Source organism: Ranitomeya variabilis, chromosome 4 (genome assembly GCF_051348905.1).
Source record: "Ranitomeya variabilis isolate aRanVar5 chromosome 4, aRanVar5.hap1, whole genome shotgun sequence".
Lineage (NCBI taxonomy): Eukaryota > Metazoa > Chordata > Amphibia > Anura > Dendrobatidae > Ranitomeya > Ranitomeya variabilis.
The window spans coordinates 602441705-602468213 of record NC_135235.1 but is presented as its reverse complement, the minus strand read 5'-3'; the positions used below and the strand labels follow the sequence as shown (position 1 = coordinate 602468213).

At 44.3% G+C, this 26509-nt stretch overlaps 1 protein-coding gene and 1 long non-coding RNA gene across 19 annotated transcripts in view; one reads left to right on the top strand and one right to left on the bottom strand.

Annotated features, from left to right (window-relative positions):
- The window catches only part of LOC143765990 (uncharacterized), a 40543-nt gene extending 22438 nt beyond the window's left edge, over window positions 1–18105 (bottom strand). The window contains exon 1 of the long non-coding RNA XR_013213494.1: window positions 17765–18105. This is a non-coding gene — a long non-coding RNA (uncharacterized LOC143765990). The remainder of the gene's footprint in view (window positions 1–17764) is intronic.
- ZMYND8 (zinc finger MYND-type containing 8) overlaps window positions 569–26509 on the top strand; it is a 79699-nt gene continuing 53758 nt past the window's right edge. For 2 of the 18 annotated variants that reach the window (XM_077253279.1, XM_077253267.1), the window contains exons 1-3: window positions 945–1017; window positions 10819–11100; window positions 18469–18539. In XM_077253279.1, coding sequence (XP_077109394.1) covers window positions 11087–11100; window positions 18469–18539 — 85 coding nt within the window. In that variant the 5' untranslated portion in view covers window positions 945–1017; window positions 10819–11086. Of the gene's footprint in view, window positions 812–944; window positions 1018–10069; window positions 10172–10372; window positions 10647–10818; window positions 11838–17031; window positions 17097–17594; window positions 17822–18071; window positions 18199–18273; window positions 18393–18468; window positions 18540–26509 lie in introns of those variants that run through there. The other 16 variants (XM_077253278.1, XM_077253263.1, XM_077253270.1 and 13 more) reach the window with 14 other exon arrangements.

Genomic DNA, 26509 nt, shown 5'->3' with positions numbered 1-26509 from the left:
ACTGCAATAGCAGACTATCAAAACATTGTATCTACCTCAAAATGGTATCAAAAACATCAGCTCGGCGTGCCGCCGCACAAAAAAAAAAAAAAAAAAAAAGCCATCACCCGGCCCTAGATCCCAAAAAATGGACACACTATCGGTCTTGGAAAAATGGCACTTTTTTTTTTTTCTACCACTTAAAGGAACCTATAAAGTACAACTCATCCCACAAAAAACAAGTACTCGTACGGGTATATCGAAGGGAAAAAAAAAAATAAAAAAAAAGGGAGGTGGCTCTGTGAAGGAGACAAAGAATGAAAACAGAAAATTAAAAGGTGGTAAATGGGTTAAAGGGCTTAAAACAAAACAATCAAATTACTAACATAGCACACAAGTAGCAGGCAACTTGTAGTGAAATTTTGTACAACCTTATGTGGACTGTGCGCCCCCCCCCCCAAAAAAAAAAGAGGCCTGCCAGGCAAGATGGCGAACTTATAGGTGAAGACGAAAGCTTCTGAAAATTTTTGCCCTCCTTGGGTCATAAAGAGGCAGCGCCTGTAAAATAGGGTCACGACTTGAAAGCTACGTCAGCAGCAGCCATTACATTCCGCTCATGAAGCCATTGTGCGGCAGTAAGGGCAAGTATGCCAAAAATCTAACCTAATCCTCAGTGACTCATGAAATGCCACTATTTCCATGAATATAGTTACTAGGAGATGCCGCCATTACAAAAGTAACAATCGCAGCAGTAATGACAGGACGCCTTCAGGAGCCTGACAGAAACCCAGAGACGAAAGAAAAATGGCGGCCGCCGAAGATTATCGCTGAGGTAAACCTTCAAATAAATACCTGTACGTCTGTCAGCCAATCAGCGCGGGCGTGAGAATGACTGACGTTTATCTCAGCCAATCAGTGCGTGACATGTGGTGATGCTAAACTAGGTGACTGTGAAAGGTGTGGTGCAGGGACCCCCAGCTGAAGAGGCGGGGCGACATGTCGTGATATCTACGTGGGATACAATCACGACAGTCATATGTAAGGTTCCACTCTTGTCACAAACTACAGCTCCAGCCACGTGTGAGGTAGAGCAATATAAGCAGATGGATGCAGTGTATTTCTATATCATTGCTTGTGCTTTAGGACTGCTGAGCTTTGTGGTTCTCCACAGGGAGACACTATAATGAACAAGTATTGGTTTCTGCCATACTGACTGGTAACAATGCGATACAATACTCCAGTTGTTTCATGCGGTGGTTGCGCATGGTCGTCACCGGCATTCTCCTTCCATAGTAATGTTTTGGGGTTTTTTTCCCAAGTGCGGGTGTCTGACTAGGCTACGTTCACATTTGCGTTGTGCGCCGCAGCGTCGGCGCCGCAACGCACAACGCAAACAAAAACGCAGCAAAACGCATGCACAACGCTGCGTTTTGCGCCGCAAGCGTCCTTTTTTTGATTGATTTTGGACGCAGCAAAAATGCAACTTGCTGCGTCCTCTGCGCCCGGACGCGGGCGCCGCAGGGACGCATGCGGCGCAAAACGCAAGTGCGACGCATGTCCATGCGCCCCCATGTTAAATATAGGGGCGCATGACGCATGCTGCGGCGCCCGACGCGGCGCAGACCGCAAATGTGAACGTAGACTAAGACTTTCCTTGTGGATTTAGTGATATTTTCCCTCACGGGCTTTCATGGTAGGGCCGCGGTGGAGGTGACATGGGACCTGTTGGACTCGTCAGTCTACATCCGCCATGTTGTCTCTTCGCTCCATGTCACAGGCGCTGGTTTTCACATTGTGATGGTGAATAAGTCTGGGGCTACGTGCCGACGTTGGACAAAGATGGCTGTGTGTAGCTGCTGCATTGCGGCGCAGTACAAGTGAATGGATTATCCTTGTGACCCCCCACCACCAGGGTACCGAAACAAGTAAGTCGCAAAAAATCCGACCCTTCTGGATTTTCTGTGACCCTTTGCTTGTTGCGGTTAACCTAGGGGGGTCACAATACGGCCACATTCATATGTATTGTAGAAGCGACACCTAGCAATCGATGTTGCAGCAAAAGTCGCCGTGCTGATATGGGTTTAAGGCAGTATAAAAAAAATCAGTCCGATTTTCATCCTGAAAAGTGGGTTGAGGTTTTTTTTTTCTCATCCGTGTACAATCCGTTTATTTTTTACTCAGGAAACTTTAAATGATTAATAGCTGCTATGTTACAGAATTGCAATGTATCCATAATAATCGGATGTTATACTGTGGTCCGTATGGCATCCGATTTTTATTTATTTATTCTCACACCCATAGATTTGATTGTAAGAGTCTTATCAGATTTTTGGAAGAAAATCATGCATGCTGCAGTTTTTTTCTCATGCAGATTTATTTGGTCAGTGAAATAAAAAAAAAGTTAATCTCCACTGCCCCATCCAAGCTTGATCCTTTTTTTTTTTAAAGGCTAGCACTCAGACCAAAAATACTTTCATGAGCACGAGCCCTTCATCATATAAAATTGCCTATAGGATGCAAAAGAATAGTGCAAAAAATGATTTGTGCAAACTCCACACTAGTGGCCTATTTAGGCAATAAGCAGTCAAACGCTCATTAGTCGGGAGCGATGACCTTTATGCATGCAGAAAGACCATCATTATCGGTGGAGGATCGCCCAGTGTAAACCAAAGATGTGCTGCTGATAATATGATATTGGGTATGCCAAAAAAAAGAAAATCTTTATACGCAAGCCAAATAATATACAATAACTTTATTTCAACAATCAAAGATAATATATATATATATAGGTATAAAATGAAACAGCAAAGGTGAGATAATGCCATACGCTAATGTGACTCCGGCCTTAGGGTAGATGTCCAGGGGTACACCACACCATATAATATGGAGACAGAACAGTCATATTAGCGATTATTCTGTCCCTATCATTGTTACATCAGTATGTGTATATAGGCCAGTAAACAAGTGCCATCAGCTTGTATGCAGTTGAGTGGCGACTGTTTAACGAGACAGATCGGGGGTGCGACCGCACTTTGAGGCGGCAGCTCTGTCCACACACTGACTTCCGGCCTTTGGTTGATCACAAATTATCAACATTTCATCCTTTAAGGGAATCTGTCACTCCCAAAATCATATATGAGCTGCGGTCACCGGCATCAGGGGCTTATCTACAGCATTCTGTAATGCTGTAGATAAGCCCCCGATGTAACCTGAAAGATGAGAAATAAAGGTTATATTCTACTTATCCAGGGGCGGTCCCGCTGCCGTCTGGTCCGGGGCCTCCCATCTTCATACGATGACATCCTCTTCTTGTCTTCTTGCCGCAACTCCGGCGCAGGCGTACTTTGTCTGCCCTGTTGAGGGCAGAGCAAAGTACTGCAGTGCACAGGCACCGGGCCTCTCTGACCTTTCCCGGCGCCTGCGCACAGCAGTACTTTGCTCTGCCCTCAACAGGGCAGACAAAGTACGCCTGTGCCGGAGCCGCGGCAAGAGGAGGATGTCATCGTATGAAGATAGGAGGTGCCGGACCGCAACGCCCATCGGACCAGAACCGGACCGGGACCGCCCCTGGGTGAGTATAATATAACCTTTATTTCTCATCTTTCAGGTTACATCGGGGGCTTATCTACAGCATTACTGAATGCTGTAGATAAGCCTCTGATGCCGGTGGCCGCAGCTCATATACGATTTTGGGGGTGACAGACTCCCTTTAAAAGCATACGGCCGCAGCTAAACTCTCGATTACCGCAGGGTAGTTATGAGTGGTCCATTGCACATCAATGATCCTGCATTTAAAGGGGTTGTCCAATACTTGGACAAATTCTTATTAAATACTTTATTCTTCAAATTCTTTGTTTTACCTCCTGAATCAACAACATTCCAACGGTAAAGGCACCCGTTTGCATCCGGGCTATGGAGTCAGAGTCTGTCCATTTTGGTGGAGTCTGAATTGGAGTCGGTATAAAATGGACCAACTTCAACTCCTAAAATATATAATAAATTTGGCACAGTAGTTCAGTGCAGGATGTGCTGTAAATGTTTTCATAAGAATTTGGCAAATGTATGAAATGTTCTATAAATGTCTGTTCTGTTACTGATCTAAGGATCTCGGCTTTTTAGTGAGATGAATCTGTGCTGCACTTTATGTACATGCTCAGTAGTGACCAGTGCTGTGAAGTCAGGAGTCAGAGTTGAAGTCAATGGTTTGTCTTACCGACTCTACTGCCCTGGTTGGCATGACACTATTATGCCACGTGAGCCTGAAATCACGAGTGGGCTGCTGTTTTTACACTTCCCTTAGGCAAAGCATGGTCACTCAAGTATGATAACAGCGCCTACTTGCGGCAAATCAATGTCACGGCAATGCCGGGTGACCAGGCTGTGACAAAGCTGGAACGGCACATGTGCTGGAGGGGAGTATTTGTTGGGAATGCAGTATTTAAGAAGGGATTGTCTGAGTAGTGAACAACTCCTTTAAATTCTCCTTGGTTTTCACCACTGTGAACTTCACAAGTGAATCCTTGTAGACAATCTAAACCTTATCTGAACCTTCACGATTGACTTAAAGGGGTTGTCCGCTCTAAAATGACATGTCCACAGTCACTCTAGGTGACTGCAGACTTGTGAATCCTCACACTGCATGCACTGTCCGCTGTAAGAATTCTCCGATGTCCGCTCCAGGAACGTCAGTCACGTGACCGCAAATATGCGATTTGCATACTCCCGGTCAGAAGTTAATTAGACTGTTGCAATGCCAGTGTATTGCGTGAGGTCGGAAACAGTGTAGTGAGATTCTGGCCAGGAGTATGCAAATCGCATATTTGAGGTCACGTGACTGACGTTCCCAGCGTTGACACCGCACTGTGAGGATTCACAAGTCTGCAGGTCTGATATACCGCATCCCTGGCGATCCACTGTTGTTAGCGCCTGTAGTGGCCGGTTGTAAACGATGTGCGGAACAGGAATAGCACAGCGTCTTACACTCTATAGTGGCTGCTCACCGGTACTTCAGCTCAGCTCCTGTTAAAGTGAGCAGTAGCTGAGCCGCAGTACAAGTATCAGAACCACACTGATCTGATATTGATGACGTGTCCTGGGGATATTGGCATCCCTTTCAGTAGAATATTTGTTGAAATAGCTATCCTGTGAAATCTTAACCAAGGGTTCAGTCAGACGTAGCGGTGTGGCCTCTGAATATACAGCAAACACCAGGCCTGGCGTGTCTTCTGTCTACTATTTAAACATTTCATTCTGTTTCTTTGATTAAGTACATAGGACGTAAGTGGCCAGTGGCCACAGTGTGGATGGATGTCTAGTCCGCTGCACTTTTCTTTATCGCTTCATTGGGGGACACAGGTAACCATCGGTGTATGCTGCTGTCGCTAGGCCAATTGGACACACTTTTGGTCTCTGTCTGGTGAATGGAGGGCTATGGTAATGTTAAATCATACGCTGAAAGCCTTTCCTGGCATTATACGTTTAGCTAAGTACATTCTCCTAGTAATGCACTGTGCAGGAAGAGATGATATGCAGATCACACTGCAGTGTAGATCTCAGCAAGGAGCCATGGACAGGCAGATTTTCTAGAAAATGGTTCTACAAGAGAAAAAAAGAAAAATAAGGCCTCCCCTACTTGCTGTTTTTAGACGGCTCTTCTAATTTTGTCTCCCACACAAAGGGGCCGATTCATTAAGACTGATGTTGCATCTGCCAGTGTTAATGAAGTTGTGCTGCAGCACAATGTAGCCCATAAGCGGCGCACACCTCTTACTATATGGCCGGCCTCACACTAACGAGTTTTACGGACGTATTAGCGCAAAAACTACGTCCGTAAAATACGCATTGCACACGGCCCAATGAATCTCTATGGCCCAGCTCCTATCTGCCGTATATTACGCATCCGTAATATACGGTCTTGTACAGCCGTAGAAAATCGCAGCATGCTGCGTTTGTCACCGTATTGCGCAAAGAAATCGCCAATGAAAGTCTATGGGGCGAGAAAAATACGGATTCCACACGGACCAGCAGTGTGACTTGTGAGAAATACGCAGCGGTGTTAGTGAAAAGCCGGTAATTCAATTGCCGGCTTTTCATTTCTCCTTCACAAACCCGACAGGATATGAGACATGGTTTACATACAGTAAACCATCTCATATCCCTTTTTTTTTGCATATTCCACACTACTAATGTTAGTAGTGTGTATGTGCCAAATTTGGGCGCTGTAGCTTGTAAAATAAAGGGTTAAATGGCGGAAAAAATTGGCGTGGGCTCCCGCGCAATTTTCTCCGCCAGAGTGGTAAAGCCAGTGAGTGAGGGCAGATATTAATAGCCTAGAGAGGGTCCATGGTTATTGGCCCCCCTGGCTAAAAACATCTGCCCCCAGCCACCCCAGAAAAGGCACATCTGGAAGATGCGCCTATTCTGGCACTTGGCCACTCTCCTCCCACTCCCTTGTAGAGGTGGGATATGGGGTAATGAAGGGTTAATGTCACCTTGCTATTGTAAGGTGACATTAAGCCAGATTAATAATGGAGAGGCGTCAATTATGACACCTATCCATTATTAATCCAATAGTACTAAATGGTTAAGAAAACACACACACATGATTACAAAGTCCTTTAATGAAATAAAGACACATGTTGTTGTAATATTTTATTAGCCTCTTAATCCACCAGAAGACCATCGTCCTGAAACAAAGTTAAAAAAACAAACAACAATATTCCATACCTTCCGTCGTTATGTCCCACGATGTAAATCCATCTGAAGGGGTTAAATCATTTTACAGCCAGGAGCTGTGCTAATGCACTCGCTCCTGCCTGTAAAACCTCGGGTACTGAATGGAAAGCTGGGTGATCTGTAGTTACCTTGAGTTGCGGTGAGGCGCCCTCTGCTGGATGTCCTCATGAACTGGAGCCTTGGAAAAGTTCCCACGCTCGACGGAAGGTATGGAATATTGTTGTTTGTTTTTTTAACTTTGTTTCAGGACCATGGTCTTCTGGTGGATTAAGAGGCTAATAAAATATTACAACAACATGTGTCTTTATTTCATTAAAGGACTTTGTAATCATGTGTGTGTGTTTTATTAACCATTTCGTACTATTGGATTAATAATGGATAGGTGTCATAATTGACGCCTCTCCATTATTAATCTGGCTTAATGTCACCTTACAATAGCAAGGTGACATTAACCCTTCATTACCCCATATCCCACCGCTACACGGGAGTGGGAAGAGAGTGGCCAAGTGCCAGAATAGGCGCATCTTCCAGATGTGCCTTTTCTGGGGTGGCTGGGGGCAGATGTTTTTAGCCAGGGGGGGCCAATAACCATGGACCCTCTCTAGGCTATTAATATCTGCCCTCAGTCACTGGCTTTACCACTCTGGCGGAGAAAATTGCGCGGGAGCCCACGCCAATTTTTTCCGCGATTTAACCCTTTAATTTAATAGCTAGAGGGCCCAAATTTTGCACATACACACTACTAACATTAGTAGTGTGGAATATGCAAAAAAAAAAAGGGATATGAGATGGTTTACTGTATGTAAACCATGTCTCATATCCTGTCGGGTTTGTGAAGGAGAAATGAAAAGCCGGCAATTGAATTACCGGCTTTTCACATATCTCGCGCTGAATTAAATATAAATACAGTATCTATATATATATAGATACTGTATATATGTTTTAAAGAACATTTGAGCCCAAAAATCCATTTAGATGTCGGTTTTGCAAGCCTGCGAGAAAATATCGCAGTACGGATGCCATACGGATTACATACGGAGGATGCCATGCGCAAAATACGCTGACACACCCTGCCTACGGATGACATACGGATCACTATTTTGGGGACTTTTCTGCGTATTACGGCCGTAATAAACGGACTGTATTTTTATACGCTGAGTGTGAGGCCGGCCTTTTAGTTGCATCTGGTAACTGGCGTACGCCGCTGCCAGCAGAAATGAACTCCAGTATTTTTTTGAGTAAGTTATTTTGCTAAAATGGCAGAACTTTTAATGAATGTGGTCAGCCCCATCCCACGTGTGCTAGGCCCATGTAGCTGGGGAAGATTGTCATGTAAATGGCAAAAGTTGCAATATTTTTGCCCAACTTCCCAGTTGTGCAAATATATTGTGACTTGTTAATGTGTGTCACGCTAGAATTCTGGCATAAGCACCTTAATGAGGGAATTTATTAGCAGGGTTCATTTTCCATTTCACCACGAGTAGATGAAGACAAAAGCTGGTTCCAACGTTCTGCCAAATCAGGACCTGTGCCATGGTATGCCACCATTGGGGCCTTGGACATTTAAGAGGCAATCAACTGCAGGAAACCTGCAGTGATCAAATTATCGTCCCTGTACAAAATCATTGCAAACATTTACGTAGTTACGTAGTTGAGGCTTTAATATGTCTACACTTTGTCACAGATGTAAAAATTCAGGGACTGGTTGCAGTTTTGTCTGTGGCCACTAGGAGACAGGCTTGTAGCTGTGATCCGCCTGTCCTCATTCACTTTCTATAGGTGAAAACCTAATGTAATAAAAACTAGAAAAACAAAAGGTCAAAAATTAGACCTTGCATTGTAAATCACTTAGCTGACACTGTTCTAAATAACAGGGATGATTTCTGTTAATCTTTAGGGCTCATACCCATTTGCGAGAAAAAGAACGGTCCGTAATCTGGACCGAAAAAAATGGACGAGTGATATGCGCTGTAGGTGGGATTTTATTTTAAAGTGGATCTGTCGCTAGACAAACTGCATATATGATTGAATAGATCTGTTAGACCAGATGAGTCTAGTATCCTTACTTTGAAAACCCATGCCAGAATGGCTGCATAATTATTTTTAAAAATTTTCCCTTCTGATATTAAAGTAGGAATTTTCGGATCCCTGCTGTAGCTGGACTCCTAAATGTCTAAGGGAAGTATTTAGAAATGTATGCAGATTGGATTGTGAAATCTGGTGACTGATTCACTTTAATAGGAAAAAATAAAATAAAAATGTCACAAAATTGTGGCAACAAATATGGATTTTTTTTTGCTTTGAATCCAGATGTGAATGTAGAATTGCCGGTTGTAATACTAGGCGGCTTTTGTGATTACTAGCCCACTGAAACATTGTGACTACACCTGAGGCCTAGTAATCACAAGAAGCGCCCAGGATGTTGGCGTTTGACTGCCAGCCGAGGAACTGCCCTTGTCCAGCTGCCACGGAGCACTGATGAGGACGCTGGCCCAGGATCCTTCAGATCTTTTTGCTCAACTCTAGTGTAGACATCACAGTAAGGCTATGTTTCCATGGTCCGGATTGGCACGCTTTGGACGCAGCTCCGTCCAAAGCGCTGCCAACTTTTGTACGCACAGTGATTCCGCATTTGTTCATTGACCCATGCGGAATCACAGCATTATATATATATATATATATATATATATATATATATATATATACCGACGGTAATATTTATCTTGCGGAGACTGAGGATTTCATAAAATCCCATCCACTATGCTGTAACATCTGGCAGCGGCAGCTATGCGCAGCGTCCAATCCGCAGCAAATACTGACCATGGAAACGTACTCTGAGGCCCTTTCCATGGGACAGCCATGTGAATCTGAAAGCTGTGCCCACCTGTGGGGACGAATGAATGCACACGTTTGCCAGTAATACCTTGTGTGTTACCACAATCTCATGCACTTATTCACCCCCAGTGTGCAGAACATTGTAGGACTTTATTATGCTTTGCTTACATAGCGCCATTATATTCTGCAACTCTTTACAGATATTGTCATAACTGTCCCCATCGGGGCTCACAATCTAAATTTCCTATCAGTATGTCTTTGGCATGGAGGAGGAAACCTGAGGAGACCCACGCAAACACAGGGAGAAAATATAAACTCCTTGCAGATGTTGTGGGTGAGATTTTGTACTTTGGGGTTATTATCACATTGGACAGATACTTTGTGGATTTCTTGTTATATTGGCAAAACATGTAGCTGAGATTTTGCTCAGATCTGATAGAAATGCTGTGTTAAAAAAAAAAAAAAAAATCTGTAGCGTAAATGACATTTTGTAATTCTATTTTGTGGATTTTCACTACAGATTTTATCCTTTGCAGAGCAAGGGTGAAGTGTGTAAGAAATCTGTCACATTTTTGCAGAGACATCCGCCATAAAGAAACCGCTGCTGTAGAGAATGTACAAGGTATTTGTTTGTTGTGTATTGTGTTTAGGACGATCAGTGACTGTCAGTGTCCTGCCTGTTGTGTAACCGTGAAGGGGCTTTAATCACAGGACACAATGACCGTCCTTTACGTAAGAACGCCTAAAACTACAACAACTGGGGCAGAAGCCTCCTTCCTTCCCCCTTTGTCTTAAGGCTGCAGGCATAGGCAGGCCTTCCTTCAGAGAGCGCAGGCGACGCGGGGTTAATGCTCTGCAATTTGCAGCCTGCCAGGGCGGAAGCTGGGTTCTCGCTCTCTTTCTGTGTTGCTTTAAGGACAGCTTGGTTCGGCCTTGGAGGATGGGGGAATAAAAGGTTTGTTGGAAAGATCTGACAGCCCCGGTGCTCCTCCTGTGTCCCGGGAAGGCCCTGTCTAGCTATTAGTGTCACCGACCACACTGCTCCCTGCACTTTACCTGGATTCTCTGCTCCACAGCTCAGGGATCAGGTCACTCAGGTTTGCTTTTCTTCTGCATTTATTTTTTTTTCTGAATTGTAACTACACATTGTAACATCGTGTCCTCTGTGTATCAGGGGGACAGTGAAGGAGATCAGAGGATTGTGTGACATTGTGAATCTAAATCTATGTGTTTGCTAATGGCCGTGTGTTTTTCTGCATTCACTTCCAGATCTGCAGCGTGAAGGCCTAGCTGAAGCCTGTCTTTCTCTGTGCACAGGATGGCTCCTGCCTGCGAGAGCTGTACAAAGATAATCACTCAGGAAGTGGCTCAGCCAATGGCCTGAAGCAGTACATGCGGATTCCCGAAAACCTCCAATCCTGCCCCGGCTTGCATCAGGGGAGTCTGATCATCAGGCTGAAGTGCCAAGCCCTTTCTGTCTGAGAACTGAGAGTCTGTCCTCCATGTTTTATAAGTATTGACATATAACACTGTAACAATGCATCCACACAGGTAAGCCAGAGCTTGTTGTGTTTTTTTTTTTTTTAGTTTATTTTCATTTTTTTGGACACTGATTTTGCAGGTTGCATCGCTGCGACTTCTCGCGCCATATTCACTAAACCAGCCAGTGTTTTACATTTTGACTTTCTGGAGGGGATCACATGGTTGGGTGCCATTAGCCAGTGATTGCTGCTGGGGTTACAGCAGTGGTGCTGGGGGGTAACACTGCTCAAGTAACTTTCTTGGAAAGACTGGAGGGTTTCTGCACAAAGCCCCCCTCCTCCTTCCCCTGTTCACCAAGGAAGATCTCAGCATTATTCTGTATTCCTGTGTCACATGCTGCTCAGAGAAACATGGAGGCTCTCACAGCACAAGGCTTCAGCTGACGTACAGGCCACCAAGCACAGCACCCTGGCTCCCTGACCAACTTTACTTTTCCTGTTCCTAAAGGACAAAAGAAATATTAACCCAGGACTGTTACTTTTAATACCGACCACAAGAACTCTCCCTGCACTCATGCCTGACATACGTCTGGGGCCTAGCTTGCATCTGTCGGATTTTTAGAATACCACCATATCTAAAGCCTTTCTCCGGTCTATTCGTTGCCCCTGTGGATCGGCGCTGTTTGTGCGCACATGTTTTCTCTTGCTTTTTACCAATATATCATTTTTTGGTCTATATCTATTATTGTTGTGTTTTGGATATATGACTTCCTGAGGCCAGGAACCAACCAATATGGATGTCAAACAGTAAGTATACGAGCTGTATCACTATGACGCATTTATTTATGGCAACTTTTGTTAAGTTAAAGTAACACAAGTTTTCCATAACTATAGATAGAAGCATAGAAAACCTGCCAGTGTTAAGACACACAGATGCAGTTCCTCGCTTGCAGGCCGATTATCCAGTCCTGTGATTAACCCTTTGTGGTGCAGGTGCGGATCTGGGCCTTACAAAGGGTTAATGTGCGCTCTTATTGTAGATTTGTTGGGGGGAGAGTTTTTTTCCTCCGCATGAATATAATAAGGTAAGTTATGGAGCTCCTGTGTAATGTAACCAGCAGTCTATTATTAGAGGCAGGAAACAAAATGGATGCATTGCTCCTGTGTACACGATGTCCTACCCTCTGACTGCTTCATAAATCGTGCCTCTGTTTTTACTTTATGCCATTCGTGAAGCTCACACTTCTGTTGTGGATATTCATGTACTTCAAGAACAGGATTCCTAATTTTTATTAATAGTATTTTTAGATGCTCTCTGACATGACAAGTCCATATAAGTTATAACTCCAATCTCCCAGTCCTGAGAAAGGATGTAGTTTCACCAAAATAGGCCTTTACTTTTACCTTTCTATCTTTTTACTCCACATGCCAAGGTTCAGTTTTAGAATCTCAGGTGCTTATAATAAAAATTGTGTGCTAGGTCTCCCCAACGTACGATCCTAACATGGACGTGGATTACAAATGTTACATAAAGGCTGCAGAAAGTCCCCTTAACCATCTCCTATCCACATCATGTCACAGCAGCTACTGGAAATTTCATTTTTTTTAAATTGTTTTTCAGAATTTTAATTGTAGTTAAACGACTTCTCTTGTATAATTTATGAAATCACAACTCAGCAGATGGTATCTGTCACTGATATTTACCCCCACGAAGACCCCTCGGAGATGTTCCTTGTAGTTAAGGGATTATAAAAATGGTGCCAGCGTCACTGACGTCACTGGCAGTCTCCATCTTGTTAGGACAATCGTGTCATTTAAGACACTCAAATTTTTCTTCAGCAAATGTTCTTTACCTGCTATTTTATTTATTGATAAGTTTGTTTTTTTTTCATTTTTTTCCCTCTTTTTTGCTATCCATCTCAGATTGCAGCCATGTTTCCACTCCTTTACGAAGAACATTCTTGAAGCTTTACAGTTGGGCCATTAGACATAGCGATTAGGCCAACGACCTATATGTACACACACATAAAATATCTGTATCTTTCGCTCTAATGCATATATTCTGCCTCCTTATTATTCGCCGTCCTATGCAAGGATATCAAAAAGAATATTCAAACTTTGAATGCATTTACTGCCATATATAATATACTTATAAAATGAAAGTCCTTAATACACAAGTTTGCCGCGACAAGACAAACCTTTTTCTTTGAGGGGACCCTTACCATTTCTATCAGCCATACCACTCCCAAGCCAAAAACTTCCAAATTTAAAGGGCAGGTAGGATCCAATGTAAATGAGCGCCAATTGACTAGTGCAGAATTGCTAATAATCAACGTTGGTGCTAATCGATTCATAGGACCTGGTCCATCGGCCTTGTCGGGAAATTGTTGCCGCTTGACGGGAGCCCTTCTACCTCCGGGTATCTGCTGCTCTTCTTTTGATTAGCCAGCCTGAAGTCGCACTAGGATGGCTAATCAAAAGAACCGCCTCATGCCTATATGGCCGATGGACAAAGGTCTTGCAAAATCCATGTGCACCAACTTTAGTAATGATGCATTGACAAGCCGAAATCGGAACATCTAAATGTAGCATTATTCTCTAACCGTACCCCCTATCTGATGTGCATGCATGGGTCTTCGGGCAGCACCAGACCTTTTTGTGTTTTGAAAAATGGTATCAGACTATCACTACATGCGTTTGCTCGATGGGTAACAGGCCGCGGGTAATGGAAACCGCCGTGCTCGTCACCTACGTAGATACAGTAAAGATGTCTGCATTGCAGCAAGATGTCCGAGAGGGAGGAAGGAGCAAAGGGAAATAAATAAATAAAATTCCTGCCCTGTCAGTCCAATCCAGCTTCCGGGCATGGATTTTGTACCAATGGCGGCACAGAGCTGGTTAACAGTTGATGAATGGAGAGCGGAGAGGAGGGCAGCGCTGTGATTCTATTCTAGAAGTTTCCTGTGCTGCCCCGGATCTGAACAGCCCCTCTTTACAGCGTCATAAAGGAAAAACCTGTGAATGTACTGTATGTAGCCAGAGCAGGGGAAATGTCACTGATTTTAGTCCAATACATCTGATACACCAAATTCTGTATCTGCTACGTAGGCCATAGTGTATACATAGGAAAATCTGGGCCAAAATGGGAAACATGACTACTGGAAAATGATGTTTCCCATTCTGGCCCAGACTTAGGAACAGCTGAAATCGGAGATAATTACGGTATGTAAGCAGAGACCATATGTGACATAAAGTCGTGATCGTGGGGTGCAATGAGAGTTCTGCACAAATGGTCACTCATCCTATTGATTACCTCTGACCCAGTTTTAAATGGCTGATAACAGGGAGCAATAGGCTATATCCACCTATCCTACAGACCATCTAACCCCAGTTCCAATGGCTGATAACAGAACAATAGTCTATATCCAACTATCCTACAGTCAGTCTATCCTCAGGTTGCATTGGCTGTTAATAGGGAATAATTATGTCCATCTCTTCTGATAGTTGGGGCCTCTCCCCAGCCAGAGGTGAGTGATAACAGGGAGCAATTGATTACATCCTTTTATTGCACAGTTGGGGCCTTTCTCCAGATAGAATTGGGTGATAATAAGGAGCCATTCTACAGTTAAGCCCCCATACACATGAGATTGTCAGCAAAACCCACCCATATCGACTGATTTGGCCAACAGTCTCATGTGTATGGGGGCGAAGGCAAATAATTGTCAGAGATGTCGTTCGGGCATGTCTGATATTCGGACTGCCGATACCAGGGTTCTCCGGCAGAGATGTCAGTCGGTGGCCTTCTCAGAGAGAGAACACAGGAGCGCTCTGCTGACCCATGACTGTCGGCCAAATGATCAGCAGAAGCACCGTTTGGCCGACAGCCATCTAATGTATAAGGCTGGCTTCATCCTCTATCAAGCCTGAAATTGATATAATCTATTACTCTCTGTTATCAGCCATCTATTGAACAGTCAGGGCTTCTCCTCAGCCAGAAATGGGAGGTAACAGGGAGCAAAAGATTATATCCTCCTACTCTGCAGTTGACCTCTTCCCGAAGTAATGCGTATTAGCCTTGATGTTTCTTATGATTGGACTGATATGTGCGGTTATATTGGTTTATTGTGGAGGAAAGCAGAACTTGATACTGGGCCTGATGTCTTCACTGGTATTGAAATCCCTAGGAATACGAGCTACGCCATAAGTGCATGTACCTCGTCTTAGCCATCTCTCTGGTTTATTCAGCTCCCCTGCCATCTGCTTGGTAGAAGATTGGACGTGTGCCCACTGATGGCCCCTGAGGTCGGTGCTGGGAATCTGCGATCTTTAGTGCAGTGGGATATCTGTAATATGAGTGTGCATATGTAACGTATAGAGGGTGCTGTGCTGGTTAGCACTTATACCCACATATACTGAAGGGCACACCAAGCCACATTTTATACCCATGCCCTAACTTAAGCGAAGGACAGATTTTATGTAAAAAAAAAATCTATAATAATTTCTAATATATTTTATAATTTTTCTCCTTTTCAAGATTCCTGCTTGCTGTCAGTGAATTAAAACTCTCCAATACGCCTATGCCAGACTCCTCTAGCGGCAGCTTGAGAAGAGTAGGATCAAGAGTCCAAAATCGGACATACCGGATCCTTTTCTCACCTGACATCATGTCGGGGACCCCTGTATACATTAGACTGTAGGACAACAATATTGGTGGGTTCAGACATTGTTAGTCGAATGTGTCTGGGGGCCTTAAATCTCAGGATTTATCTGCAGCATATCTGCCTTGTCTGAAGTTGTCCATAGACATGAGAGAGCTGCGCAGATCCCGCATGAATCTATAAGGAGCGGGAGTCAGGCTCTCTGATGGCGGCCTGTCTGGTGGAAGCTATGGGATTTTTCGGGGTCTACTATCAGATTGGGATGGAAGTGAGCTATAGCGGTGGCAGCTCTGTCCCATGACAGTGGCATAGTGTGTATGTGCCTATATGACGTGCCCTCGGCTGTATCCGTCATCTTTGTAAGTGGGTGGTCTGGATTACCTAGGGTCCATACAGAAGGACGGTTCGTTATGGAGGCCGCAGTATTAGAGCGAGCCTTAAAGGGACTCTGTCACCTGAATTTGGAGGGAACAATTTTCAGCCATAGAGGCGGGGTTTTCGGGTGTTTGATTCACCCTTTCCTTACCCGCTGGCTGCATGTTGGCTGCAATATTGGATTGAAGTTCATTCTCTGTCCTCCATAGTACACGCCTGCGCAAGGCAAGATTGCCTTGTGCAGGCATGTACTACGGAGGACAGAGAATGAACTTCAATCCAATATTGCAGCCAGCATGCAGCCAGCGGGTAAGGAAAGGGTGAATCAAACACCCGAAAACCCCGCCTCTATGGCTGAAAATTGTTCCCTCCAAATTCAGGTGACAGAGTCCCTTTAAGACTTTTGATAAAAGATTTATTCAGTGTTTATAACTTGCCATTTAGCACAGGTTTAGTTTGACTGGACCCCGGAAATATTGACGGCATTATGCTGAACTCCAGACATGTTCCTCCCATCCAACTGTCCAGGCCCCAGTCCTCCTGGATGATGTTATGTCACCACCTTTGACGACTCGCTGAGGGTTGTAGTTATTTCCTTTTTTTTTTACCACCCCGGATCTTAGATACCAAGAAAAAAAAAAGATTAGAATATTAGTTCAGAAACCAAAGTGTGTCCAATAAAACCCTGCTGTGGCCGGATCACAGGCCTCTGCTCATCCACACAGAGCTCCGACCTTTGTTCCGGCCGAGTCTGCTTTGCGATGTGTAAACCATACCGGTCTTTTCCTGTCTGAATTCTCTCTAAACATTTGGTTTTCATCTACTGTTGCTGAAATAGAAGGCAATTTTTCCCCCCTTAGCTGTGGTGCTGTCGGCGGGGGAGATGGCAGCAGCAGAGTCCACATATGCCCCTATTAAATAAACTGCTTCCATTTTAGCTCCAGTGCAGGAATGGGGCAGTGCATTTACTGCCAGACGCCATTTTCAGAGCCTGCACAAGGTACATAGTCCTCGATGACTAAGACTGTGATAGGTGAGTCTTTCTGTGTCAGCTCCCATTCCTCCAGCTGCTCGTCTTTCACTATTACACAGGCTTCACATACATTTATTCACCATTTTCATGAATCCTGCTTGTATGCTGCATCATGGGGGGATGTCAAATCTTGCATTTTCTCTATTTTTGTTTTGTTTTTAGACATGTCACTTATGTATCCTTTTGCCTTTCATGCAGTGTTACAGATGTGTGGCATGCAAAGCAGCCCAGATCTGTATGGAAACATTATATATTTTTTCTCTAGCAAGTCTGCAACAATTGTAATGTTGCATGCAAAGCAAAGGAAAAAGCGGGAGGAGGGGGGGGAGTAAGAAGATGGCAAAGAAATGGTTAATTCGAAGCATTAGGAAATGAAGTGTATTCCTTGTTACCTTCTCTCCATGCACGAATTAAAGACCCTGGTAAAGGGTGCAATTAGCATTTGCCGGTTTGTTAGATAACCAATCTAATATCGATCTATACAGCTCCTTATCAATAATCGGTCCGATGTACAAACATATACGTATGCTTTTATTAACCAATGCATGGTAACCCTTTCCTCATCAGTCCATGACTTCAGATGGTCAGACAACAGAAAATTCTTGTACTCTACAAAAAAAAAAAAAGATAAAAAAAATTATCCCTCCATCCTCCCCCATCAATCTTACCTCCCAGAGACAGTCTCAGTCTGGTGCAGCCTTCTCATCGGAGAGGTTATTTCAAGTGTACGTATCCATGTTGACCGAGGGGCTTTATAAACGACTGAGACGGCTGCTCTGCTCAGGATCATGTATATAGATGCTCTGCATGGGGAGGATGTCATGTATAATTCTCAGATTGTCTTGAAGGTGCCCAGGGATGACAAAGGAGATTATATGTTTATTAAAGATGTTTTTTTTTCCCTTTATTTGCTCCTTTTTTCATATCCTGATCTTGCTGGAGAGTTGCTTAGTGCAGACGCTGCTTTCCTTGCAGGATCCTGCGGGACTGGGCATGTCTGCTGAATACTGACACTGGAGGTGCAAAGTGTGCTCCTTACCCTGCACCACTTCGTTTCATTAATATGGTCGGGCTGCTTCCTCGTTTATCCCTCCAGTCATATGTATGTATCATTTGGCAGTGGTACCTGCAACCTCAGAAAGCCCCCAGTGCTGCTACATTGCTCTCCTCCTTCCAGGGAGGACATGGTTAAATCTGAAGCTGTCACCTATCTTCTCTCAATCTATCACTGGATGAGATTGACACTAGTGAGAGATGCAACGTGGAGCCAGGGAACCCACATGTGTCGTATGTGGGGTCAGTGTGCTACACGGGGGGCTGTGTTTCTGATGACATGACAGGGTCACTTACCCTCTTTCTTTGTCTTCCACAGTTTGGCAGAGGAGGAAGTGAAGACTGAGCCGGAGGTGGTGGAGGGGATGGATGTCACCACACGATCCAAAGGTGAGGAGCGTTACTGCCATTTCACATCTGCTATTTTTCCTGCACATAAACTTGCAAACCAAGAGCCGGTATAAACAGACACAGCATGACACTGCTTTTACATGGTCTTCGGAAGAGGACTGTCTGCAAGCTTTATGGGGTTAACCCCTTTCACTGCTATAGTGATTTAGCTTAATGCTCTGCAAGAGTCCGATTCAGCAGATGTGTTGTAGAGCTGCAGTTTTCATCTCCCATTTTCCCTGGTTAAAAAGTCATCACAACTTTTTGTATAGAGTGGACTGGAAGATTATTCATTCCCATGGATCTATGGCCGTAATCTCTGGTAATACCCTGCAAGGTAGCAAAGGTTTGGGGTAGGATGGTAGTTGTGTAACATTTTATATGGCAGGACGTCGCTCATCTCCACGTTTGCTTCGTTAATGAGGACCACACCAAATAGTGTTAAGACATCTCCGTACCATCCTTCTTGAATACTCCTGTTGATTTTGATTGTCACCAGGTGGTCGCTACTTTGCCAACCCAGGGTGATAGGTTTGCAATGTCATCTGTAGCATCTGTTTCTTTTTCCGCTTACATGTGGAGTTGCCCTTTAAAACGTACAGCTGCTGCTCATCTGCGGCTTGTACAGTCATGTCTAGTGCAGATCAGTCTAAATAAAGAAGTCGCAGAAGCTTGCATACATCAACACAAAGCACCAAAGTAAATCTTGCCCCCATGATGTCATTAGAGACTCATCCCATCCCTGTATAACACAGGTTCTCAGTGGTAGAGCCATGCCGCCTGCTCCTAAATTACTGCCATTTACGTCTCCCAGCAGAATCTGACTATTAAGCACTGTGTAAGCCTGATGTGCAGGTTCCTTCCGCCTCCTTGTTCCCATCTGCCCGGCCGGCAGTGTTTACCAGGCACCATTTTGTTTACTTCTTCAGCAATGTCCTCAAAATGGTGGGTAGAGAAAATCTTGGCAGAGGCCTGCCGTTCCCAGGCCGAGTGCGTGTTTGCTTTATCTGCTGCAGCCCTCACAGATGTGATCCCCTGTCATCTGCCGACGACGTGACACCACTGAAGCCCGGCTGCACTTTATTGATCAGTATACTGTGATCTAGCGTTATGTTAATAACCGGTAAGACTTTTTATTGCCCCCTTTATCCTTAGAAATATTCCTTTGGCTCTTTCTGATGGGTGTTAAGATGCCAGGAGATGGGCAGAGGTGATGAGGATTCTCCCGAGAGGGGCAGCAACTGACCCTGAGCGCTGATGAACCCCCTCCTCTTTACCCTGACTCCATGGCTTTCCAATGCAGAGATGTTAATACACAGTTACCATCACAGAGCTTTCCCGAGCTCCTGAACCTGACTAGTGTTGTAGCGTATTGCTTATACCCCTTTAATGGCGGAATAGACAAATATTAAAGAGCAAGTACTGGGACCACCAACACAAAGCAAAGGTGTAACACCTTGAGCACAACTGTGTATTATTGTGTCTAAGATTTGGATTTCGCTGTTATTTTCATGATTAAACATTGACTAATAATTGCTTGGACTTTGAGCGTGCATGGCCCACCTCACCTGGCCACAGATACTACTGTAAAATTCTTTTAATTTGACATTTGCTAGCCTAGAAAGCACAATAATCCAGCTCTTATATGTAACACAATGGCAGTATAATGCTGGAAATCCTATAGAGCAAATAGACCCAGTGAGGACCCAGATTCTGGGGTTGCAATATACAGTGCCTTGCGAAAGTATTCCCCCTCCCCTGGAACTTTTCAACCTTTTCCCACATATCATGCTTCAAACCTAAAGATACCACGTGTAAATTTTTGGTGAAGTCATCAACAAGTGGAACACAATTGTGAAGTTGAACAAAACTTATTGATTATTTAAAATTTTTGTGGAAATTCAAAAACTGAAAAGTGGGGTGTGCAATATTATTTGGCCCCTTTACTTTCAGTGCAGCAAACTCACTCCAGAAGTTCATTGTGGATCTCTGAATGATCCAATGTTGTCCTAAATGCCTAATGATGATAAATATAATCCACCTGTGTGGAATCAAGTCTCCGTATAAATGCACCTGCTCTGTGATAGTCTCAGGGTTAAGTTTGAAGTACAATGAGCATCATGAAGACCAAGGAACACAACAGGCTGGTCCGTGATACTGTTGTAGAGAAGTTTAAAGCTGGATTTGGATACAAAATTATTTCCAAAACTTTAAACATCCCAAGGAGCACTGTGCAAGCGATCATATTGAAATGGAAGGAGTATCATACCACTGCAAATCTACCAAGACCCAGCCGTCCCTCTAAATTTTCATCTCAAACAAGGAGAAGACTGATCAGAGATGCAGCCAAGAGGCCCATGATCACTCTGGATGAACTGCAGAGATCTACAGCTGAGGTGGGACAGTCTGTCCATAGGACAACAATCAGTCGTACACTGCACAAAACTGGCCTTCATGGAAGAGTGGCAAGAAGAAAGCCATTTCTCAAAGATATCCATAAAAAGTGTCGTTTAAAGTTTGCAACAAGCCACCTGGGAGACACAGCAAACATGTGGAAGAAGGTGAAATGGTCAGATGAAACCAAAATCAAACTTTTTGGCAACAATGCCAAACGATATGTTTGGCGTAAAGGCAACACAGCTCATCACCCTGAACACACCATCCCCACTGTCAAACATGGTGGTGGCAGCATCATGGTTTGGGCCTGCTTTTCTTCAGCAGGGACACGGAAGATGGATGGAGCCAAATACAGGACCATTCTTGAAGAAAACCTGTTGGAGTCTGCAAAAGACCTGAGACTGGGACAGAGATTTGTCTTCCAACAAGACGATGATTCCAAACATAAAGCAAAATCTACAATGGAATGGTTCACAAATAAACGTATCCAGGTGTTAGAATGGCCAAGTCAAAGTCCAGACCTCAATCCAATCGAGAATCTGTGGAAAGAGCTGAAAACTGCTGTTCACAAACGATCTCCATCAAACCTCACTGAGCTCGAGTTGTTTGCCAAGGAAGAGTGGGCAAGAATTTCAGTCTCTTGATGTACAAAACTGATAGAGACATACCCCAAGCTACTTGCAGCTGTAATCGCAGCAAAAGGTGGCGCAACAAAGTATTAAGTTAAAGGGGCCGATTAATATTGCACGCTCCACTTTTCAGTTTTTGAATTTCCGGAAAAATTTTAAATCACCTATGAATTTCGTTCAACTTCACAATTGTGTTCCACTTGTTGTTGATTCTTCACCAAAAATTTACATTTGGTATCTTTGTTTGAAGCATGATATGTGGGAATAGGTTGAAAAGTTCCAGGTGGCCGAATACTTTCAGAAGGCACTGTATTTTTGTCTCTGGCCCTTCCTGAAAGTTTTCTGCCCTCACACAGGATATATAGTATATGTGCTCACGGCATCTTTTTCAGGCAGATTCGGTCTGGGACCCACCTGGAAAAAGTGCAAAGAAAACAAAAAACACCAAAAAGAATGTACATATGCATAGCAAATGTAAAAATAGCTTGCTTTTATACGTTCAATGATTTTCAACTTCTTTTAACTACTTCAGAAAAGAAATGACTGGTCCATTCTTCTGGCAGCTTCTTCTTGGAAGTCGCTCAATATTAGGGCTCGCTTACATGAGCGTATATTCGATGTTTTATCAGATAGCACTCGGACCATCTTTATGCTATGGGGCAGTCCTGACCTAACTTTTTTGTTTCTATAGAACAAATCGATATGTAGAAAAATTCTCAGCATATTGTGAGTGGCTCCATCATTCAGATCACGCACATCCATACAAGTCTATGGGTGCGTGTAAAACATTGGACTACACTCGGATGTCATCCAAGTGCAATTTGATTTATGCAGACAAAGACCGTTCTCAGTCTTCTCTGTACCTGTGCTCCGATTCTCGCATATGAGAAAATCGGATCTCACTAAGATGACACTCTGATCTGATTTAAAAAAAAAAAATGCTGGCGGCACAGCGACCCCCAAAAGTTACAAAAAAAAAGAAAAAGATGCTTCAGGAAAAACGCCACTGGTGTTTTTCTGCAGCGACTTTTGCAGGAATAGCTCAGTGGGTATGCCAGCGTCTAAAACACGCCTTATGGACATACCGTTATAGACTTTCTTTGGTAATCTGGTAATCCTTAGGTGGCATTCTCGACAAATCAAAGCAATATTACTGAATATAAATTATCCCATGCCAACTAGATATCTGCTATTTGTCCACTGTAAATGGTGACGGGCTGATTAACCCCCACCCTCCTTGCTATCTTTGTGTCACTCCTCAGGTTAAGCAAGGATTGAAGCTTTTGTATTGTACCCTGTTCAGTCCTTTGTTTGTTTAGATGATAAGCCACTCCAGGAGTGTCTGGAAGCCATTTAACTCCCTCCCTCTACTGAAATTTCAGCTGCAACCCTTATTATATATCCAGGTCTGGTCAAAGTGCCAATGAATCTGGTCTGGTCCAGTCATGGTGCCCATGTATCTAGCTCAGGCCTGGTCCTGTCATGGTGCCCATGTATCTAGTCCAGGTCTGGTTCAGTCATGGTGCTCAAGTAGCTGGTTCAGTCATGGTGCTCAAGTAGCTAGTTCAGCTCTGGTCCAGTCATGGTGCCCATATATCTAATCCAGGTTTGGTCCTGTCATGGTGCCCATGTATCTAGTCCAGTTTGGTCCAGTCATGGTGCCAATGTATCTGGTCTGGTCCAGTCATGGTGCCCATGTATCTAGCACAGGCCAAGTCCTATCATGTTGCCCATGTATCTAGTCCAGGTCTGGTTCAGTCATGGTGCTCAAGTAGCTAGTTCAGGTCTGGTCCAGTCATGGTGCCCATGTATCTAGCACAGGTCTGGTCCTGTCATGGTGCCCATGTATCTAGTCCAGGTCTGGTCCAGTCATGGTGCCTAAGTAGCAAGTTCAGGTCTGGTCCAGTCATGGTGCCTTTGTATTTAGTTCAGGTCTGGTCCAGTCATGGTGCCCATGTATCTAGCACAGGTCTGGTCCTGACATGGTGCCCATATATCTAGTCCAGGTTTTGTCCAGGCATGGTGTCCATGTATTTAGTTCAGGTCTGATCCAGTCATGGTGCCCATGTATGTTGTCCAGGTTTTGTCCTGTCATGGTGCCCATGTATCTAGTATAGTTCTAGTCCAGTCATGGTGCCAATGTATCTGGTCTGGTCCACTCATGGTGCCCATGTATCTTAGCACAGGCCTGGTCCTGTCATGGTGCCCATGTATCTAGCACAGGTCTGGTTCTGTCATGGTGCCTATATATCTAGTTCAGGTCTGGTCCAGTCATGGTGCCCAAGTAGCTAGTTCAGGTTTGGTCCAGTCATGATGCCCTTGTATTTAGTTCAGGTCTGGTCCAGTCATGGTGCCATGTATCTAGTCCAGGTTTGGTCCTGTCATGGTGCCTATGTATCTAGTCCAGGTCTAATCCAGTCATGGTGCCCATGTATCTGGTCCAGGTTGGGGCCAGTCATTTTACCCATGTAGCTAGTTCAGGTCTGATCCAGTCATGGTGCCCATGTAGCTAGTTCAGGTATGGTTCAGTCATGTGCCCATGTATCTGGTCCAGTCATGGTGCTCATGTATCAGGTCCAGTCATGGTGCCCATGTAGCTAGTCCAGGTCTGGTTCAGTCATGGTGCACATGTAGCTAGTTCAGGTCTGGCCCAGTCATGGTACCCAAGTAGCTAGTTCAGGTCTGGTCCAGTCATGGTGCCCAAGTAGCTAGTTCAGGTCTGGTTCACTCCTGGTGCCCGTGTATTCAGTCCCGGTATGGTTCAGTTATGGTGCTCTTGTATACAGTCCAGGTATGGCTCAGTTATGGTGCCCATGTATCCAACCCCTGTCTGATTCAGTCTTGGTGCCCATGTTGTCCAGGACTGGTCCATTCATTGTGTTTATGTATGTAGCCCAGACTGGTTAGGGTATGGTGCCACCTTAAACCAACCCAGGCGCCAGTGTAAATAGCCCAGGCTTGCCTCTATCTTGGACTTGTTTCTGTCTGGGCACCAGTGTATCTGCCAGGACTGGTTCTGTCTTGGTGTGTGTCTATATCTTGGGCCGGGTTTGGTCACGTGATTGTCTGAATATAATGGATGTTCTGTCTCTGTACATCAAATGTTTTCTCTGGTTTTCCAGGTGGGGGATGTGAGCGGAGGGGGATGGGATGAGCGGGCTGCTCTCTTCATACTGCACACATTTGGCCTCATCTGCAGGGTGATGGGCATCTGTGCAGCTTATTTATGTGAAAGCATTAAACGCTTCTTTTCCCCATATCTACCTGATTATATTACATGGCGCATGGATCCCACCCGGCAGCCCCCACTGTCAGTGTCACATCTCGGGCAAAGCTTTACGTCACGTTTTCCATGGCAACCTCCTCTCTGTGTCTCTGTGCAGAGTCCGCTGTGTGCCTCTTCCCCGGAGATCCTGTAACAATGCGTTCTTTGTCCTCCGCTTGTTTCATTCCCTCAGATGGAATGTAATGTCCCACTTATTCTCAGGGTCCAGGAGTGAGATTGCCCCACTCCAATAATCATCAGTGTATATATCACAGGAGTCATCGCCTGACGCTATCCCTTAATATTGGTAATAAAGATTCTGCAAACACAAGTATAGTCGTGGCCAGGGCAGCCATTTTTTAATTTTTTTGCATTTGCCATGTGATAAATTGGGTTGATGTGTAATAAAGATATAGAAATATATCTACTTCTGGAAGTATGACAAACAAAAAAAAATGATGAAAATGGGAGCACCTTGCATGTTCTCTGATGAATGTCAAGGGAAAGAGGAATCGGTCATGCTGGTTCTCCACATAACTTGTCCCTTGTTCCTACATGAGATAAGCTGCCACTCTAGGTGTCTAGCGGTGGCTTTGGTTCCTTTTACATCGACACTTGGCACTAATCGACGAATGCATATCTTTAAAGGGGTTGTCTGATCTTTTTTCAGGAGCACCCCTCTTTCTGCTTCCTGCTGTTCGTGATGGTGCTACTGAAGATGAACCCTTCAGCTAATTTGAACTGTGCGCTCTCTCATGCTGCAGCATTGGAGGAGCAAAGGGGCACGGAAGCTGGCCGAATTTCAGCGATCCAACCAGCTTCACCGCTAGCAGTTTCCAGTATAGCAAACCACTAGGCATACACTTCTTGCCATGGAAACTGGCCAGCTCTGATAGACTGCAGAAGGTGGCTGGAATCTTGGGCAACAAGCCTTAATCTATAAAATTAAAAACCTCTCTGTTCATTGTATGTTTTTTGGAACCCTGTATCACTTGTGAGATCACTTGTCCTCCTTCCTCTCCCTGTTGATAGATACTTGTTTACACAAGTGGATATGTTCATGACAAACGGTAATTTTCTGATCAGCATTAAAAGATACAGTCAACCACAAAATTATGGCTTTTTGATCGCTCTTTTCACAAGTATTGGGATCCTCTTGCTCAATTTAACAGGTTTTTTTCCTCAATAAATCCCATTGGGAAGATACCTTAGGACATTTATACCCAAAACATAAGCCATAAATGTACTGTACATGTGGGTCCTCAATGTCTACTTGATATTGATGGCATATCCTGTAGATATGCCGTTACCCCTCAAACTCCGCTCCCCCTATAGAGTACCCATGTATGATAGACCAAGCTAAGCAATATGATAAAATATTTTTTATATTATTAATCTTCTTCTGGTTTATCAGAATCGTACTATTTTTATTTATTTATGTTTTTAAATCTCCTTTTTCTCTACATGTCCTCATGTTTTTGTGAAATGCTTTATCTAGTCACAGACCTTATATAAGATCAGTGGTGCAGAGAAGGGGTAATAAAAGGAACTGAAACCTTCTGAGTCCCTTTGTGAACCTTCCACTTCCTTCAGGTTTCAGTCCCCAAGCTGTTGCATTATGTAGCCGCCGCTTGGTTATATCTGATGCAGAGACCGCTGGGTAAAAACCATTATATAGC